At 30.9% G+C, this 20,841-nt stretch overlaps 1 protein-coding gene across 4 annotated transcripts; it reads right to left on the reverse strand.

Moving 5' to 3' along the window:
* Positions 1–1,425: 1,425 nt before the first annotated feature.
* Positions 1,426–13,913, reverse strand: LOC18592251 (PHD finger family protein). Of its 4 annotated transcripts, none has more exons than XM_018125950.2 (19): positions 12,207–13,913; positions 9,572–9,657; positions 9,063–9,452; positions 8,885–8,968; positions 8,375–8,758; positions 6,967–7,027; positions 5,194–5,338; positions 4,956–5,050; positions 4,609–4,851; positions 4,253–4,500; positions 3,946–4,170; positions 3,639–3,860; positions 3,496–3,549; positions 3,309–3,374; positions 3,030–3,170; positions 2,881–2,934; positions 2,691–2,750; positions 2,172–2,570; positions 1,426–2,072 (listed from the first exon to the last, which is right to left on the reverse strand). In XM_018125950.2, exons 1-19 carry the CDS (start codon positions 13,543–13,545, stop codon positions 1,905–1,907), a joined length of 4,464 nt encoding a protein of 1,487 aa, XP_017981439.1. In that variant the 5' UTR covers positions 13,546–13,913; the 3' UTR covers positions 1,426–1,904. The 4 variants fall into 4 exon arrangements, with proteins under 4 accessions (XP_017981439.1, XP_088665074.1, XP_007018929.2 ...); XM_088808948.1 differs by having other exon boundaries at positions 3,484–3,549; positions 4,914–5,050; XM_007018867.3 differs by having other exon boundaries at positions 4,914–5,050; positions 12,207–13,912.
* Positions 13,914–20,841: the final 6,928 nt, after the last annotated feature.

Below are 20,841 nucleotides of genomic sequence, written 5' to 3' on the forward strand. Positions count from 1 at the left end.
AAATAAATTTAAAATTTTAGGAGGTTTAAAAATAAATTTTAATATTTTTTTAAAAAATAAAAACAATTTTTTTTTCCATTTCCATTCACCCAATCACTTCTTCTTTTTTTATTCGCTTCTCTTGATATAATTTTAAAATTTTAAATTTTAAATTTTGATTCGTGAAAATAATTTTCTTTTATAATAGTCTTTTTAGTTTACTATTTTTTATATATTATGATTGTTTATTTAATTAATAAAAAAATTTTCGAACACTTTTGACACTTGACATATGAAGTTTCAATTGATAATCTTGTGAGACTTACGCTGTAAAGAAGAAAAATGAATTTTTATTAATAAATTTTTGTTTAAAATTGTTTATTGGGTTTCATCTGTTCATCAATCTAAAGGAAGATTATGTCTAAATTTTTATTTCGTCCTATTTAATCTTCACGAAATTTGCACTTGCTGGGTATTGAAAGAAAGCTGAGTTCAATAGAATTTTGCACTTGCAGGTTGGGTAACTTTGGTAAACCACCTGTTGCATTTATATTTCAAGAAGACAATTATATTTCTTTACGGCTTTGAGTTGTTTTGCTTGCAACTGTTGCTGAATAAATCATAAATTTTATCTCAGTATTTATTATCATTTTTTGAAAGTAATTTCAAATAGAAGAGTGAAATAAATATTAAGAATTAAATTATGAAGAAAAGTAAATATTATTGTAAAAATTTAAAATCCTTTTAGGATTTTGAATATATTGTTGTTCAAGGGAAGAGACTGAGCAAGAGAGAGTTGGTGAGATAAAACGATTATTTATTTTTAATTTTTTTTTAAAAAAATATTAGTAATATTTATATTTAAATCCTGAAAAAATTTAAATTTAATTTTTAATAAAATGACGTCATCTGATGCCTTGAAAGTGTATAAAATTATACACTATCAATACATAAAATTATACACTACGCTGCATCTCTCTCCCAGTTCATTTGCAGCCACTGGTGAGCAATTCATTTTCATACCTAGGGACTGTCTATATATGACATACAGGGCAAGTCTAGCGAAACCAGCCACAACTACCAGCTGATTGATCCGGTGCTGTCAATTCCCATATGTTCAAGATCTGACTTCTTACAACGGACAGGAGATCCGATGAAAACTATGTGCTCCCAGGCTTAAAGCCAAATTCAAGGGGATGAATAAAGTAGGACTCGTCATGTATTTGTGTGAAATCATCTCTTTCCCCCTCTTCTCCCCCCGTAGTTATTGTCATTCTTGAAATGTGATGCAAAAATCTAGTACTAGGAAAAAGACTAAAGCATTCTGTAAAGCCAGTATTTGCTGTCCTAAAAAAAAAAAGTTCCTTCCCATCAATCAACTTTAACCTACTCACAATAAGAGAAGATGAAATCTTTCAAAATTCGAGGAGAAATGGATTCAGATGCTTGTATCAATTTTTTTTTGAGCAAGATTTCCTTTGCAGATTAAAATGTTCAAAGAATATGTACACACTAACTATACAGAGCACGCACAGCAGGCAACACCTTTTTCTTTTTGTTTAATTCCTCACATTCACATAGAGTTACACTATGCAGATCTCCTGTCCCCAACCCCTACGAATTTTCTACCCCTTGACAAAACATGATGGAATAATCCCTCACCCACTGTACAATTACTCTCACAATGAATATACAACAATGTTGCCAAAACTTACCATCCCGAGCCAGAATGTGGCTCCCCTATCATCAAGGCGACACTGGCCCCAATCACATCTCCATCTCGGCATTCATCCTGCCATTGTACTGCCTTCATAATCTGATAAACAAGGCACCTCCGCACAGAAAGCAGCTATTAAGGGTCACATATGGCTGCCACCCTCCCATCGCTAGGCAATTGAACACCCAGGTATTGACTCAGCCTCCTCTTATCCATTGTGCTCCAATTGTCCATCAGAACAAGCATCCTGCGTGATCTGCTTCTCCTTAGGAAGACAATCAACAGGAACATAACAATATCCTTTGGGTAACCGTGAATTCTTCATAGATGCTTCATCTGATGTCATTACCAACTCCTTTTCAAATGTTTCAATAGGCTGAGATTCACAACATGGCAAGCATCAGCCAAGATTCCTTTTTGGTTGTGAAAGAGAACGCAAGTGAAAAAAATGCTGATGCAAAAAATAGAATTCTACCTTTCTTGATTTTGAGTTCCATTCTGCATTATCCAAACCATTACGCGATGCAAGAGAATATCTATGAGGGATTTGCTTCCCGGAAAATGGCACCCTCTCTGTTGGCTTCCGAACAAAAAGGCTCTGGGAAGTTGAGCTGTCATCAGTCCTTTGATCATTGTCCATAGACACAGGAACCTTCACACGGTGCTTAACTGAAAGAGTACTGTCCACAGTTACATCATCCGACCGCACTGCTTCACTGCATGATTTGTAACCATCCGTATGGCCCTTGAGAGAAGTTGTTGCAGATTCTGAGCTAACATCCGGATGGAAAAAAGGACTATGTACAAGCACTGAACGACTAACATGATCTCTTTTGCAAGCAAGTATTTCATGAGAGCAAACAACCAACTCCTTCTGCAAACATTCACAATCGCATTCTCACATTTAATCATGAGAAATGGAAAAACTGCTTAACAGAAGCAGCCACATCAGCAAAACAAGAGAGTTAAGTTAACCATTTAGAAAAGCTCCTACCTTCAATTTTTCACGTTTGATGATTCTTTCACAAAGAAGGCGTAACCTCTCCAGTTCAACCTGTACAGGAAAATCCACAGCAAAAACTCAATGGTTACACAGTTCATACAATAATCTAAACATTACAACACCAAATTAGTACATAGAACAAATTCTAAACAAACCCCAAAACGTGGCAGAATGCCCTTACCCGAATTTGTTTCATGTTTTTCAACTCCTCAATTCCATGTTTCTGAGTTTCAGCCTACAGAAATTATTCAACAGATAAACAATACAATACAACAAACCAACAATAAACCAAGTCAATAATTTTAAAAACAAACATTGAAGTTTTCAAACCTTTGCTCTCTGCTCCACGCTATGCTTTTCACAATATGCCTTGTGCTGCAATTTGCCACCAACAAGCTTCACATTCATATAGAAGCCGGCACTTCTAGCACAGGAGGGATGAAACGTGGTCTGACAGTGACCATAACTACACTGCAAACAATAAAACTTCAGCTACTTAGCTACAAAGTCTCTTAATTGCAATAGCTCCTTCTAGTTAAAAACCTAAGTATTAAAACAATTACTTTTTCAAAAAAGAAAAGAAAAGAAAGAAGCAATTATAGCTCTCACCTTAATGCACACACCATGCTTGCGACGGCATATACAACAAATGTCAACCCCCCTTGAAGCAGTCTCCTGATATTCAATTCCACAAAACAAATTTAAATAAGACCTATTTTTCTTCAAGTATTAATTAACTAATGACTTGGTTTATAAAAAAAAAGTAATTATCTAATGACTTAACATGCACACATACCATTCCTTCTACAGGATTTACTTGTCCCCTTCTGAATGTTGATTCAAGAACCCACTACAAAATAGTAGGGCAAGAAATCACTTCAATTCATTTCATTGGAAAGAGACAAAACATTAATTAACCAACAGGACAGAATAAATCACCTCAGCACAGAAAGCATGTACCCACTGACCATCCACAGATTTTCTAAAAGCACCGGTAGTACCACCGCATAAACCACATTCAGCAGCAGGATAAGGTTTCTCCCAAAAATTTAGAGATGCAGCTCCAGAGGATCTAGATGAAAACAATTCTTCACATAATTCACAGCACCAAGGACCTGTAGATTCTTTAACATTGCGATAGCAATCCAAGTGAACTGCAACCTGTAAGCAGAAGGACTAAATCAAAATTCCATAAAAGTAAGATTTTCCATGAAGAGGAAAAAATCATTATTTCAGGCTAGAAAACCTTGCAACCAGAACAGACTAAAATAGGATTCAGCACTGTCTCAGACCGCCTGCAGATGTCACATGACCTGGGATGTTCTTTAGAAAAATCTGACACTGATTGAACAATATCAGAGTACTTTTCAGACGAAATCCTTGAAACAACATTCCTAGAAAGTGCAGCTTTTGCTCTTGGCTGATAGTTAATGCCAGCCCTCCCACCAGAAGCATTCAACTTCAATACATTCTGTAAAGGGGTTAGAGTGAAATTAGATCCTTACGTGGAGGCAATAGAAGAATTCATAGAAACAAGGATCCATGAGAATAACCTCTTGGTGACTGGAATCTTCCAAGCCATCTTTCCTTAATGATGAAATCCTTGAAGATGCAGCTGCAGCAGCAGTTGCAGCAGCCAACACAGCCTGTGCCTCCTTATGTCTTCTCTCTTTCCGGCCTTGCTTCTTTGCTTCTCTTAGATCATAAAGATATTGGTTAACAAGCACAGCATCCCACCTTTGTCCCCTTGCTGCTTCAACCTCCTGCGGTAGACTTTTAGCCACCCTAGAAACTAAATTATCTGCAAGGAAAAAATTGCACAAAATGCAGGTCTTATGGTTATATATCAAAGGAAAACAACAGAGACACACACAGACAAAAAGACTCCTAGAGCGGAGAAGGTAAATACCAGTCCAACAATTTCTTCCAACTGCATTGCCCAGTAATCTATGCTGATAATAAATAATTTCTCCTTCAACTTCATCTTCTGGAGAAAATTTGAGAGCTCCCGATTTCCTTGCCTTAACCAACTGCTCTGAATCATCAGATGAACAACTCTTGTCATTGCACTTTGAATTTTCACTTTCATGACTACAGCAAACACTGGCATTAGAGGATGCCACCAAGCGAGAGAGATCTCCTTCCCTTGCACCTGCAAAGTGGAACTTGTTAGACCTACCCAAAACAACAAGCTGAAAGAAAGAAGAAACTAACCACCAAACTCTTTTAATTTGTCCTTTCTGCCTTCAAACTCACCTACTCTATTCTTATAAAGCATCCCATTATGCATCTGCAGCAATTTCTTGTGTATATAGGGATGAATGTAAAAATTAGAAAATTCTTCAGTTCTTCTGCAACAGAAAATATCTAGTCAAAATAGATGGACAAACTCCTCTGAATTATAAACAAACACCAAAAAAGAAAAAAGAAAAGAAAGAAAGAAAGATAGCTATAGCTTTAACAAATAAAGAAGTGTACTTTATGCAAAGCTTACATGAGATCAGGGATAATTGGATTCACAGTTGGGCAAATAAAATTTGCTTGATCTGAATTTGCTGCAGTATTCTTGTCAGGAGTGGTTGCCCTCTCTAATTGACTCCTTTCAGAGAGGCTGTCATTTAAAGGATCAACTGAATTTCCTGTCCAACCATACAATTTCCAGTTATTGATATAATACACATTGGAATCATAATAGAGAAATAAATTACTTCATGAGCTAACTCCACAAAAAGGAAAACAGAAGAAAGGACAACATAATAACAGAAACTCCAGTGCAAGTAAAAAACGAGATGCCTAGTCATGTTCATTTGATATACCATACTGTGATTGATTCAGAGGTCATTTGAAGTAAATTTAACTTCCTATACTAATATCAGGAGGAATATGTATGCTTTTAAGATAAATTATGTGAGGAAGTGCACGTCTAGCAAGACTTTTGAGGAATATTGTAATAATGCAATCTTGTCAGGGACTTTTTGTAATTTACCCTTCCAAACTGATGCCCACGTGACACTTTTAACTGACAATTAGGGCTGCAAAAGTATCCTCAGACTCTAGCCCTAACACTTGATATCAAATGGCTCACTAATTGCCCATCCTTGGCATATGAATTGATTCTACATGATGCATGCACGGCATGCCAATACTAACAATGGTTACTTTGTCCTTGCCATAAGAAGACAACCGTGTTACAATCAGCTCAAACCAAATTATGGAAAAGAAATATTGGTGGGAGCCATCTCTTAAATAATGTAGCATGGCACCCACAGTAAAATCCAAAACCATTTAACATATTTAATCCACCTGAAACTCAAAGGTCCCAAGAGCAATCAAGACCTGAAACAACTCTGCCAAAAGCGCATTGAAGAACTAGCTTTGAAAGCAGATAAGTCTAAAAAGAAAAACTTCATCTGAATAGCCTTGGGCAACATATACAGGAAAGAAGTATAGATATTTCTTAAACTTCAACATATAATCAGAAATGTGTAGACCCTCTTTGATTGACAAAAGAAGTAAAGAAAAAGGAAGAACTTTGGGCCACTATAAACTGCTTGACACAGCAAACCATCCCCCTTGTAACTCATCATGCATTTCAGCAGCAAAAGAACGAAAAAGGAAAAACAAAAGTTGATCCTTTTTCCTACAAATATTTCTTGCAAAAAAACACTTGCATAACAGATGGTATCTTTTTCTTTAACTAATACTTCACTACGTGCGAGAAAACTTCCACAAACAACAAAGTAAGATTACAGGACAGAGTTCACCACAGTGCAAATCATTACATTGAATATGATAAGAAAGGGCACCAAAGCTAAGCCTTCATTTCCTAAAAGGTATAAGGATAATACATTGCAGTGAAATAAGAATATAGTAAGGAAGCCTAGCAAGTAACAACTTTGCTCCCTCTTCAAATGAGAGATTCAGAACAATAAAGCTTGAATACCTCTTCAAGACATTTTTTTTACTTCAGAAATATGGCATTGTTACTTTCTCATATATGCATGTTAGAATCTTCTACATGCAACAACCAGAATACAGTTCCAACAAACTTCCATTTATTTTTCAACGAAAAGGCCTAGTGACATGAAAATAGAGAGAAAGAACAAAGGCAAGTGTATATATTAGAAGAATGAAAATATAAAAATAACAGTGCTAGAAACAATAAAGGCTGCATTTACTTAACCCACAAAAATTGAACCACATCAAAAATAGACTTGACCAACAAAAAGGGTATTATACAAAAAAAAAATAATTCAACAAAGTTTACCTGCATATGTGGGCAAATGTCTCTTTGAAGAGTCCAGGGAACCATCACGCTTGGTTGAATTCTACATAGATGAAAAAAATCACTTAAGTAAGGACAAGAAAACAAAAAGAAAAAAAGAAGTAAATAATGTAAGGGCATCAATAATATAAAGTAAAACCTATATAGAATATATAAATGAAAACAAATGACTATATAAAGGCACAGAAGCAAACTTTTTGCAAAGCAGTTTCTTCTCTTGAATCTTGAGACATGAAAAGTATTTTTTTTGAAAGGTGAGACACGAAAAGTTATTCACAGATACTCAAAAATTGCTCATTGTAAAAGCAGAGATCACAAAGAAATTAAAGCACTTAAGTACTGTCTTACACATTTCAAGTTCAAGTTCACTTCTTGGCTCATTAAAAGGTATTTTCTTCATTGTGAATGTTATAAATACATCTTAAAATAACACCAAACAAGTTATGACCATTCACAGACCATGACAAAGAAAATCTAAACATCATATTCAACCAAAGATAAAGCAAACATAAATATAACCTTCTCCCAACTATCCTTTTTAATTTGCTATTTAATATTACTATTAATATCATAGATTAAAATAACAGGTTTATACATCACAAAAGAAATACTTCACTTAAGTTTATACAATTTAATGAGTGGCATGGTAGATCAGCTCTCGTCACAACGTATACCCAAGCGAGTATTGGTGGACAAAAACAACTGTGGAGGGCAAAATAAATTCGTGGGCAGGAAGGTATCTGCCCAAAAGCAACTCCAAGAAACGAATTTTCCAGAGCCATAATAAACATTACACCTACAATGTTCATGGCATACAATGACATACACAATTAGGATGTATTTCATTGGGGAGATATGACCTTACATACGTACTAAGCAGATTCAAAATCAAAACATTAGAAAGAAGAGGGCCGTTGTGTAGAACAAGAGGAGAACCTAAACAAGACAACTGAAACCAAAAATATAGAATACAATGCGCAACCACATCTAAACGCACGCCATAAACACCCCACCCCCCCCCCCACCCCCAGTCCCCTACCCCATCAAAAGAAAAGGGACAAAGCATTAAAATATACAAAAGGTATTAATGGCTGATGGAAGCATAAAACTATAACAATCGGCAGAAAAGAAGCATTGCCTCAAAAACGACCAAACTTAAAATCACTTGAAAGCTACTAATCAGCAAGCAAACCTATACCAGATAAGAGAAATGATGTCAAGATACCAATCATTAGTTAATCCATCCAACAATTATTAGGAAAGAGAACTAAACAGAACATATTAACACAATTTCAAAGACATAAATTTAACAGAATGATCAATTAAAATATTTTAGAAGTTAACTTCCCAAAAAACCTTCAAACCAAATCATAAAGGATTGATAATTTACCTTTCCAGAGGCATCAGGAATGAATGCTTTACTTGAATCATTTGTTTCTTCGTTAGCAAGTCCATCAACCCTACCTTCATCCATCACTACCCCATTATCATTAATAATTTCATCAGATGAGCATACCACTTTGTTATCCCTCAAAATCCTTACATTACTTTTGGTTCTTCTCCGAGGGGGTACTGACTTAACTGCAACAGGATCTGTTATATCAGACTCTGATACCATTATATCATCAGAACTATCAATTGCTCCAGCCTCACCCTTGGATGAAATCAAAGACTTTATCTTAACTTTTAAATTTTTTTGGGAAGGACCCATATAAGCATGATTTCTAAGCCATTTCACTATTTTGCATCGCAAGTCGGGTGCCAAGCTATCCTCCTGAAAAAAGAAAGACCAAAAGTAACATTCAAGAGAACTAAAAAATGATGAAAGCACAAACTAAAAAAAAAAAACTACTTCAGAAAACAATAGCCGGATTAGGAAGCACATGATTGCACGTATTACATCTAATGTAGCACTCAGAGAATCAGGTGAGAGTCCAATCTCCAATGCTACATCTTTTACATTGACTTTGCCTCGGTCAATTAGCTGCATAATTTGCAGGTTGTAAGACAATATAACAGTCGGGAGCCTTAGAAACATTGAGAAAATATTATCAATCCCTTAATGACTGGATGGATACCTTCTTCAAAATCAGTGCAAGGTTAAGGGAGTCAGATGGGTAAACATCATCACCATTGCTCCTCTCCAACAACCCCACATCAACAAGCTGCTGTGCATCACCAAATTCTGACGCAACTCTGGTATTTGATCTGGCATCAGGCAAGCCTATCTCTTGTAATTCACCATCACCAGATTTATCAGAGTTATCATCTGGAGCTTCTACGTGCACTGCAATTTTATCTCCATTTTTTAGGCCAATCTTTAACGTTTGAGAATTATCTATTGATGTTGGGGAAGGTTGGTCAGTGAACGAAGAGTCACTGCCAGCTGCACAAAGTTCTCCAAGTTGTGGGGAACTGCTGTTATCATGGATATCTGAATGCTTAGAGCAAAAAGCCCGTAACTCAATCTGTAGAAACATTAAAAAGAACTGAGCATTTATGACATCACGATAACATCCACAGTCACTGCTAGTAGATAATAACAACAAAAGAACTCCACTAACAGGAAAGAAATTAAGAGACTTACATTATCACACCCATATCTTCCCCAAACTTCCATTCTGTGCCTGGCTTCTCGCGCACATATAGGATGGAAGGAGGTTCTGCAAGTTCCTGGAAAAACACCCATATAAACATCCATTAAAGGGGAAGCATTATAAACATGTTCAGAATGTCAAGAAAATTAATAAACAACAGAAAACAAAACACGTCAAGACAACAGATATTTAAGCATTGAATGAGCACACTAATTAAGGTAACAAAACTTGCTCAAAATTTGCATCAAGGATGCCAAGATCATGGAAGTGGAACCTTGGTGATCATTTACTTCAAGATCAATTTTAGACTAGTCTCAAAATTGCATTCTTTAATAAACTATTAACTGTGCTATGGGATATAAATATTATTAACATCAAGATATTAAAGAAAAATTATATTATGGACACGAGAGGCATTTATATCATCTAGTCAACTACCAGTTTCCCATTACAAAACACATGATGATGTATAGACACATTGCAACCTTGAAAGCATCAGCAGAGTTGCCTTTGAAAGGTTTGTTCAAAGGAAGAATCTGATAGCAGTTCTACAAAAAGGAATATAAACTTATGAACTCACTGGAGTCCTTTTGAAACTAAAAAGTATCATTTTCAACTGCTTGGACTCCAAACAGAATGAGGGAATACTACACTACTGAACTACCCTTAACCTTTTCCTCCGATTCCTGACGATAGTTTTGCTTACAAACACAAAAGTAGCTGTAAAGGAAGCAGTTTGTCATGAGGCAAGAAGCCAAACAAACCAAATGATCTTCAACAAAAGACAACAACCCTTTAGGTCAATGTATACAGCACCAGCCCCACTCTAATCCAAATATTTTTATCCCAAAGACAGTTTATACTAAAGAAAACCCAACAATATAAACTTTAAGGTATGAAGTATGATAAAATATTTTCATGATAACTTCCATTACGTATTCAAACTTTGATAAACTGCAACATCCTAGTAACATGCCTATAAAAGGACCAAGCAAGTCATTATCAGAAGGGAAGGGTAATCACCCAGGATTCTCTCAAGGACTTTTACATAACAGTATTCCGAACCCATATCTCACATTTGTATCAAAAAATCACAATAAAAATTGTCAGCATGAGATGTTCCTACAGTTTATTTTTCTGTATGAAGTTTTCAAAACTGCCCTCTCCTGTTTCTACATTAAATATTTACTGCATGAAATGTTCAAATACAAAGGGCACAAATTCAAATTTTAAAACACCTGTACTGCTATAATTTGAAAATACGCTCTCGAACAAACCTGTTTCTCAAAGATAGTAATATTACCAGATGAGGAACTCTTCTATAAAGGTTTGTTGACAAAAGAGGGAATGTCAAACTACCTTGCTTCCATTTGAATAATAATCTCAGAAAATTCTTAGACCAAGCAATTTTTTTAGGGAGAGAGAGGAAAAGTTACATTTTGATAAGGAGGTTGATACTCAAGCGAGTTGATGAAAATATTTCTCATCAAGCATCATACTTTTACAAGCTCCCTCCAAGTAATTTATCAAAAATAGATATGTTCACATTATTATTATTACGGGAACAAACCCTGCAATTGCATAGGTAGCTTAACTGTTACCTCCTGTTTGAAAAAGAAAATGGAAAGCAAACTTTCTACAAATAAACAGAAATCCACAAACAATTACCCATAATCAAACTTTGGTACTTTTGTCCATGGATGGAAACCAACCATAAACCTAACAGCTACCAACAACCATAAACCTAAAAGCTACCAACAACCATAAAAAGCTGACAGCTGAAATTTTAAATATCACAATTATTAAACAAATCACGCATACCACTAGGCCGTAAGTGACCATGTTTGTTGCTTGTAAACAAAACATTACATCTTGGTAATTAACATCTACCCTCACGTTTAATGTTATTCCTGAAGTACCTTAAGTTTATTTTCCCCAACTGCCAGTGATGATACATTACATATTACCAACAATAAAAATGCAAGTAATTGTTATATATAAGTATAGCTTCTGTCCACCAGATTCACCATGCATATGCTAAGATAACATTGAAAGAGGAAACATATTCTAAAACTGTTGAACAAACTACTATATCAATATATGGAATGGAACAAAGTCACAGGTGCATGAAAAAGATATAACGCTCTTATAGCACAAAAGGTAGCAAAATGATCATTCACACTGGCCAAAGAGGGCAAAAATGTTTTAGAGCTTTGTAATTTGAATCATCTAATTTGAATCATCCAACTCACTGTGTTTCACACTTCCAAAAAACAATTTCAGCTAACAAAAACAAAAAAGGAGCCGGTGGCACTTATTTGTATGAACAGAAAATGAAGTTAAACAAAAAGATTTCCAACAACAAGAAGCATCAACTGCAGTAATAGCATATCCAAACAATTCCCTTCTTTTATTTGAATTTTTTGAAGTTACTACTAATTACACAACAAAAATATAGGAATTATTCTTCATAGGAAGCACTTCAAATAACACATTTTGCAGTTGCACATCTGTAGTCTAACGGATGTAAAAAGTAGCCAAAGATTTGAATAAAGAATGCTCCCCTTGTGCACCAACCAAAAAAGAGATGCAGAATGGTATAGAAAAAGGTAGCAACAAACATACCATGACTACACCGAACACATGCACCATACTTCACTTTGCATACACTACAGACTAATTTCTTTCTGGTGTCCTTTATTCCTCCCACATTAATAATTGGTTCCATCTTTGTCAAGTCTTCTATATAAACCTCAGGCATCCAGTGCGAACAAAACAAGTGAGCAAACTCCACAGACCCAACATTTTCATCACTCTTTTGGATGGGCTTTAAAGCACCACCCTGCTTCGGACAAAGTACACAAGGCTTCACCGTATCATTGCCATCATTTTTGTGCTTACACCAAGAACACAACCAAGAACTATCTACATCATTTTGCACACCATAGCACTTTTGATGAACAGCAACCTTACAAGAACTGCAAACAATCAATCTGTTTGATTCCTTTCTGGTATCACCCGTGCAACAGAAGTGACATAAAGATGAATTCCCATCACATGCACACGCAATTAATACTTTCTCCAGCCCAGCATCCTCTCCAAGAAGCTTCCGCTTCTTTGAAGGCCGCTCTGAAGTTAACAGTAACCTACTCCTAGAGCCTAAAAGCCACTCTAAACCACTAGCTGAATCTGAAACAGAACATACTTTTTCTTCCTTCGCTGGAAACTGAGCTTGAGTTACCACCCTATCAATTTCCATTAACTGCCCATCCTCCTCCTTGACCATCTCCGTCCCGTCTTCTTTATGGACATCACCATTTTCATTCCTAACATGAAAGTTCTCTCCACTACTCACATTCGCCTTCTCATCCATGTCAGCATCCAAATTTAAATTCTCCCTCGGCTCATTTCCAACGTAAGGAATCACAAAACACTTCTTCCTAGCAGCTAAAAAGCTAAACGAAGTAATCCCAAACAAAGCATCAATATCCAGCAATGCCAAGTCCCTAAAATACTCTTCCGTTTCAACCCAAATGCTCCCGCCTCGCGCCCTTTCCCCCTGTCTCGAAGACTTCTTATCCGCTCCCGAATGCGACTTCTTATGCCTCTTCCTACTATCAGTCTGCTTCAACAAACTAGCCAGTCCACTGGGCAGCGTTGGCACACTCGACCCGGAAACAGAGCCATCTACAGGGACATCAAAAGGGGAACGTTCGCAAAGGGCTTTCCGTGCCTGCGAAAAGAAATCAACACCAACGTCGCTGGAAATTTGCTTCTCGGCATTCTTAGGTTGGGTCACTGGACTCCGACCCGGAATCCTAGAGATTGGGCGGCAAGGCCTCTCCTCGGTGCCGCAACCTCCATCCGCACCCCTACCCATCATCTTCTTCTGCCGGTGGCATAGGGCTTCGGTCACCACCGACAACAACAACCACCACCAACACCACCACCGCCCCCTTCGCATTCCATAACCGTCGAACCCTAATCCTAATCCTATCCTATCTCCGCCCCTCGTAAACACAAAACCCTAACCCTAAAAATCAAGTTCCACTAAAAGTCTTTTCAAAAAGAAATAAAAGAAAAATGAATAGCCACAGAAGGGAAGAGAAATAGGATAAACTCGCGGCTAGGGTTAGGGTTTTCAGTTATTTTTTCTGGTTTCGGATCCGTTTTTAAGTGTGCGTTGTTTTCTTTTGGGTTGTTTCGATTTTTTTTTTTTGGGGGGACTTCGAAGAGAGAGAAAGAGACTGATGAGAGAGAAATAATAAGAGAGAGAAAGATTCGCGTTTTTTGCAGGCAGCGAGGACGGTCCGTTTTAGGAGTGATATTTCCTTTTTATTTTGTTTTTTCTCAAGTGGGGTTTGGATAGGATGTGGTGAAGGAATTCCTGTGTTTTCGTGTGGTTGCGGGGATTTCAGCACGTGGCGTGTGGATATTGGTTTAAAAGGATCCGATGTAACCACCTCTGCCGTTGATTGTTTTTCCGTTTTATTAGTATCAGTGCTGATCTGTTTTTTTTGCTTACCTTCCTAAATCCTCTGCTATCCAAATTAAAATCACATACATGTTTAGCACGTAATCATGAATTGCGTTTTACATAAAACCAATAAAATCCTCTGCTACTATTATTTATTTTCTATTTTTTATTAAATAATAAATTTTATGGTTTGGAATGAAATATTCTTGTTTGTAGTAAATTACGCTAACTGTAAAAAGAATATATTTTATATATTAATTCTACTCATAATATAATATTTCTTAATTTATTAATATTTTGTTTAAAAAATAAGAATTTGAATCCAATTCTTTTGAAAAAAAAAATTATTTATTTATTATTGGATCATATGCTTGAGTGCTTCATCAAATATTTCTTCAAATAATGTGGTTCAAACAATTAAATAGTAATCAAAATAACAATCAAATAAAATTTTATACTTTTTTAAATAGATTAAGAAAATGTGAAAATATCATATAATTATGGTAATTTAAATTTTTCATAACCAAATTTTCAAGGTTTGCACTTCAAAAAGTTTGTAACAAATAGCACAAAAGTCTTTTTAGTTTGGTGAGCAAGTACATGGTTATGGAATTAAAATTTTAGACTATATATCTATCCGTATTGTTCTAATGCCAAATTTATTGGTTGCTTAGCCTGATTTTTTTCAGTTTATTTATCTCTTAAAAGTAAAAGTCAAGTCAAATAAGAATTTAAAAAAGCTTTTAAAAATAATTTTTTAAAAAAATAAAATTAAAAAAAATAGCTTTAGAAAAAGCTCCATAAAAGAGCTTTTTCTTTTTTTTTTTAACACGTCTCTTTTTTAGGAGAATTTTTCTTTTTATTTCAAAAATATCCTCATCTATTAAAAATAATTCAAACATTTTCTGTTTTTATTTTTATATGACTTATTATTAATTAAAATTTTTATATTATATAAAAATTACTTTTTATACTTTTTATAAATAAAAAAATAAAATTAACTTTGTTTCATTATGAACAAAGGAATTTGTGATTAATTTAAAATTATTTATTAAACACCCTTTATGGTAATTTTAATAAAAATTACAACTTATATAAACTATTTTGTCAAACAATTTATTTATAAAAAAAACTTATTAAAGTAAATTTATCAAATAGATTTAGCTTAATCTTAAAAGTTATTATTTTTCATAAAAGCTTCATAATAGCTTTTAAACTAAAAAAAAGTCAGACCAAACAGGCTCTTACATTCCAGTCATCAACTCTAAAAATTAGCATTAATGGGTTCCAATCAAAATATCAATTGAAATTGATTAAATTTGGTTAATTTTATGCAATTTTAATTGATTATTCAATTAAATCTATTTAGTTACTTTGATTGATTTTTAGTATATAAAATTTTAGAATTGAACTAATAAAATATAATCATTAATAATATAGATTTTTATATACATTATATATAATTAATTAATATTTAAATAATATAAATACTAAAAAATAGTAAAATCTTTGAATTTATTATTTTTTTTATTTTAAGACATGATTCGATCAATTTGGTTATTTTTTTATAAGAATTTGATTAGTTTAGTTAATTTAGTACTTGAAAAACGTAATGATTGAATGGACTAAATGCTAGACTCTAGATTTGACAATCTTTTAAACATAATAATTAAAATATTTTAAAATTCAAATTATGAACTATCTAAATAAACTCAATATTAAGTGTCAGTTTGACTTAGTTTATTTTTAACTTATCTACTACTTAAAAGTAGAAATTAAGCCAAACAAGATTTCATAAAAAACTCTTTAAAAAAATATAACGTTTTTTAAAGAATAAAATATGAAAAAAAAGCTTTAAAAAACCTCCAATTAGGAGCTTTCTCTTCTTTTTTTTTTGAAAACACATCAACTTATTATGAGAGCTATTTTTTCTTAAAAAGATAATTCTCTAAAAAAAAAACTCCCTCTCGTTTCTTATCGATCTTCTTCTCCTCTTTTCCTTTATGTAAATCATTATTTGAAGGTTTTTTTTGTTCTTACAAAAATTATAATGTACTTATAAATTTTATTCTTTAAAAAAAGTTAATTCTTTTAAAGAGTTTCTCAAAATTTATGTTTGACCTAACTTTTACTTTTAAAAGGAAAATAAGTTGGAAAAAAATAAAGCCAAACAAGCACTAAGTATATCAATTGAAATCGATTTAACTTGGTTAATTCCATGCAAATTTATTTGATTGTTTGGTTTAGTCTATTTACTTATTTTGATCGACTTTCAGCATATAAAATCTACAATTGAACCAATAAAAAATCAATCATTAATAATGCATATTTTTAAGTACATTATATCTATAATATATATAAAAGTAGGATGTTTCAATTTTTTTTTTATTTTTTTCAATTGAATGACAAGTGTCGTTCAATTATAACTCCTTTTTATTTTTTTGACTTTTTGTTTTCTATTGAGTGAATTTTTTTTATACCTTATGTCAAAAATAAGTTGTTTTTGACATTTGAATGGTTTTTTTTTTATTTTTCTACTTTTATTTATTTTAATAAAAAAATACTTAAAAACAATAATTTCTAACTTTTAATACTTAGAAGATAGATTTTTATAATATATATAAAAGTAAGATGTTTCAATTTCTTTTAATTTTTTTCAATTGAATCTTCAATTAAATGACAAGTGTCATTCAATTAAAACTTCTTTTTATTTTTTTGACTTTTCGTTTTCTATTGAGTTATTTTTTTTTACACTTTATGTCAAAAATAAATTGTTTTTGACATTTGAAGGGTTTTTTTTTTGTTTTTCTACTTTTATTTATTTTAATAAAAAATACTTTAAAACAATAATTTCTAACTTTTAATGCTTAGAAGATATATTCATTTAATATTTATCAATTACAATTTAATATTATTTTTTGTCTATATTCTCTTATTCTGCATGAACTTGAATCTATAGTATATAGATATCTCTTTTATACTTAAATGTTTAAATTTCAATAAATATCCATCCAATTCATTATATAAAAGTAAGATAATTGATTGGGTCAATTAATTGACATATGTCATTCTTAATTAAATTAATTTTGTTTACATCTTACGTCAAAACTACATTGCTTTTGACATTTGAAGGGTTTTTTTTTTTCTTTTTTACTTTTATTTATTTTAGTAAAAAATATTTGAAAACAATAATTTTTAACTTTTAATACTTATAAGATAGATTCATTTAATATTTATCAGTTACAATTTAATATTATTTTTCATCTATATATTTTTATTTTGCATTAACCTGAATCTATAGTATATAGACATCTTTTTTTGTATATAAATGTTTAAATTATAATAAACATCCATCTAATTCATTGAACAAAATAAAAAAGTCAAAAAAATTGACTAATTTCTTAATATACATGGCACACAATCATCATTAAATAAATAAATCAATTGAATTTGATAACTTTTAGCCATTCATTTTAAATATAAAAAACATATAATACTATAAATTACTAACTATTTTATATTGATAGGATCTTTACATTACACTGTTGTCTTATATTCTACAACTGTTTATTTTAATCTATTAATAGTATAAGTTATATACTTTCTCATTTTTTTAATAGTTTATTATACATCTAATAATCTTTGATAGGATTATCGTATTTTTTGAATAAATTCAGTTTTAAATAGGATAACTAATTAGGTCAATTGGTTATCATTCTCAATTGAATTAAAATTTTTTTACACTTTATGTCAAAGTTGCGTTGTTTTTTTACATTTGAAGGGTTTTTTTTATTTTTATTTATTTCAGTACAAAAAATACTTGAAAACAATAATTTTTAATTTTTAATATTTATAATATAGATTCATTTAATATTTATCAATTACAATTTAATATTATTTATTGTTTATATCCTCTTATTCTGCATGAACCTGAATCCATAGTATTTAGATATCTCTTTTATACATGAATGTTTAAATTTCAATAAATATTCATTTAATTCATTGAATAAAATGAAAAAGTCAATAAAGTTTATTCATTTCTTAATATACATAGCACATAGTCATAATTGAACAAATAAATCAACTAAATTTGACAATCTTTAGCCATTCATTTTATATATAAAATATATATTATTATAAATTAATAACTATTTTATATTGATAAAATATTTATATTATACGATTGTCTTATATTGTACAACTGTTTATCTTAATCTGTCAATAGTACATGTTATATACTCTCTCATTTTTTAATATTCAACTGTTTTATAATCATATATGTAGATGCAAGTTTTCGATAATTGAAACTATAGCAAATAATTATTTTCAATTAATATTAATTTATTTTTTTCTCTATCAGTAAAAAACGAACATTCATGCAGTTGACTAATACAATATTGCTTTCTTTACAAACTCTTTTAAAGGTACCAAATTGAAATCAACTCTAACATAATTAATATTTTCTGTGATCTTTTTCGTAGCATAGCTACGGGCACTATCCTAGTATACTATAAAATTAATTAATATAATTAATATTTTATATAATATAAATGCTTAAATATAGTAAAACCTATCAAATTTAAGTTGATTTTTTTTTTTGGTTTTAAGATATGTTCAATCAATTCAGTTAATTTTTTATAAGAGTTTAATTTTTTTATAATTTGAGAAAGAGGGATTCGAAAGCTACTCTTTAGGTAAGAGCATCATGCATCAAACAAGAGTTCCATTAATTTAGTTAATTCAATTTTCGAAATTTTAAGATTGAACCAATTGAATAGTCGCTTTTATAGATTAATAATCTTTTAAAAAATAAGAATTAAAATGCAAAATATAAAAAAACCTCCAAATTATTTAAAATTTTTTAAATAAGGCATTATTCTTTTATTGTATTCAATTAAATTATCTGTATTTTCATTTTAAACTAAATAAACTTTTATAACTAATAGTTAACTTAATCAAAATGTTATTTATCATTCTATATCGCGTAATATACTGACATTATATAATGGATAATAACATAACATAATAACAATATCACATGATATTTTCTACCCTCCACATAAATAGTACGTGAATATAAAATAACAAGTGGTATTTTGAATAATGATAATTAATTAACAATTAGTCATAAAAGAGTATTTGATTTAAAATAAAAGTACAATAATTTGATTGAATACAATGAAACAATAAGTACTTATTTGTGAATTTTCTTGAATAATTCCAATATTTTTTTCAATATTATGCTTAATTAAAATAATAATATTTTAATATTATAAATATAAATTTAAATCAAATAGTGTACCAAATTCATAAATATTAAATATTACCAAAAAAATCATAAATTCAAATTTCGATTCACATTATAATTTATTTAGTGTTAAATTTTATAACTTTGAAAGTTTTAACCTATTATTTAGTGTTGTTCATAACTTTTCTTTTTATTTTTTCATTTATTAATTGTATTAGATATAAATATTTTAAATAATTTTTTGGCTTAACAATTAATATCTTTAAAAAGGATACCATTTTTATATAGTCCAAATTTACAATTTATAAATATTTAATTTATTTTATACATAAATAGGGATCATTAATTTAAAATCATTCTTACAGTTTAGAATAGACTAAGGAAGTGTTATTATTATTACTAAGATTGAAAGCTATCCACGAAAATATCAGATTTGAAAAAAATATATAAAACCACGCATCAAATGAAAGGATTATTCTAAAAAAATTGATCAAAATATGGTTTCAAAATTAGTGATAGATCTTATGGTTGAGCATTTAATCATAGGAAAAAAATCACATTTTTTCCTTTTATTTTTCTCTCTTATGGATTCATATTACTTGTAAACTTAACAATGTTTTTGCATTAAAAGCTCGATGCATTATTTAATACTCGCTCCATTCTTACTATTCTTACATTTTTTCTGAAAAAACAAAAAATTTTATAAAGCTTATTTTATAAAATATCTCATATCATTAGCTTTATTCATGTTTGATTTGTTGAAAATAATTACCACACCATGGATTATTTTAATCGTTGGGTATACATGAATCCCATGTTACATTTTGTGGATTGAAATAAATATTTATTTTTGATTATATTTAATTAATTTTTTATAATTTTATTTTGAATTATTATCAATTGTGATTAATCAAAATATAGCTTATTATTTATATTCACGTGGTACTAATGTAACATTAATATAAATAGTGAAAAATAATTACATTAAAATTTGTTAAAACATGTCAATATGATAAGTCAACAAAATATAATATAAAATAATAAATAATATTTTAATTAATAATAATTCATTTATTATTAGTTATACAAATTTATTTAATTTAAACTAAAAATAGAATAATTTTATTAATTTTAATAAAAAAATAAAAAAATATTTATTTTTTTTAAAATTTTAAAAATTATGTTTTTTTAAATCTTTATTCAAAGTGAAAATAATGAAAGAAAAAATATCTTACTGACATCATGCAAGGTATTCATTCATTATTATTAAAAGAAAATAAAAATTATGCGGAAAACAACAAAGATTCTAGTAAATGAGAGAAAAAACAACAATGCGAGGATACAGTAAAAAAAAACTTTACTGAAACGTAAATGATATCAGTAAAATGTAAAAACTAAAAACTAGTAGTTAAAAAATGAAAAAGACCAAACAAAATAAAGGAAAAAAGACAGTAGGGAAGAGGCCAGCGAACGTAGGGAGGATTCGGGAGGAAGGTAGTAAGGGAGAGAGAAAGAAAGGGCGGAAAATAACAATT

This window comes from Theobroma cacao, chromosome 8 (assembly GCF_053813885.1).
Source record: "Theobroma cacao isolate CCN51 chromosome 8, ASM5381388v1, whole genome shotgun sequence".
In the NCBI taxonomy this organism is placed as follows: domain Eukaryota; kingdom Viridiplantae; phylum Streptophyta; class Magnoliopsida; order Malvales; family Malvaceae; genus Theobroma; species Theobroma cacao.

Bases quoted from the DNA above. Each gene is read 5' to 3' on its own strand.
- LOC18592251 (XM_088808948.1), bottom strand. From the start codon at position 13,545: ATGCGAAGGGGGCGGTGGTGGTGTTGGTGGTGGTTGTTGTTGTCGGTG. The intron at 7,028-8,374 runs GTAAATTATCAA...TCATCTATGTAG, and splicing joins TTCCTGATGCCTCTGGAAAG to AATTCAACCAAGCGTGATGG. The intron at 2,073-2,171 runs GTAGAATTCTAT...TGTGAATCTCAG, and splicing joins GGAACTCAAAATCAAGAAAG to CCTATTGAAACATTTGAAAA.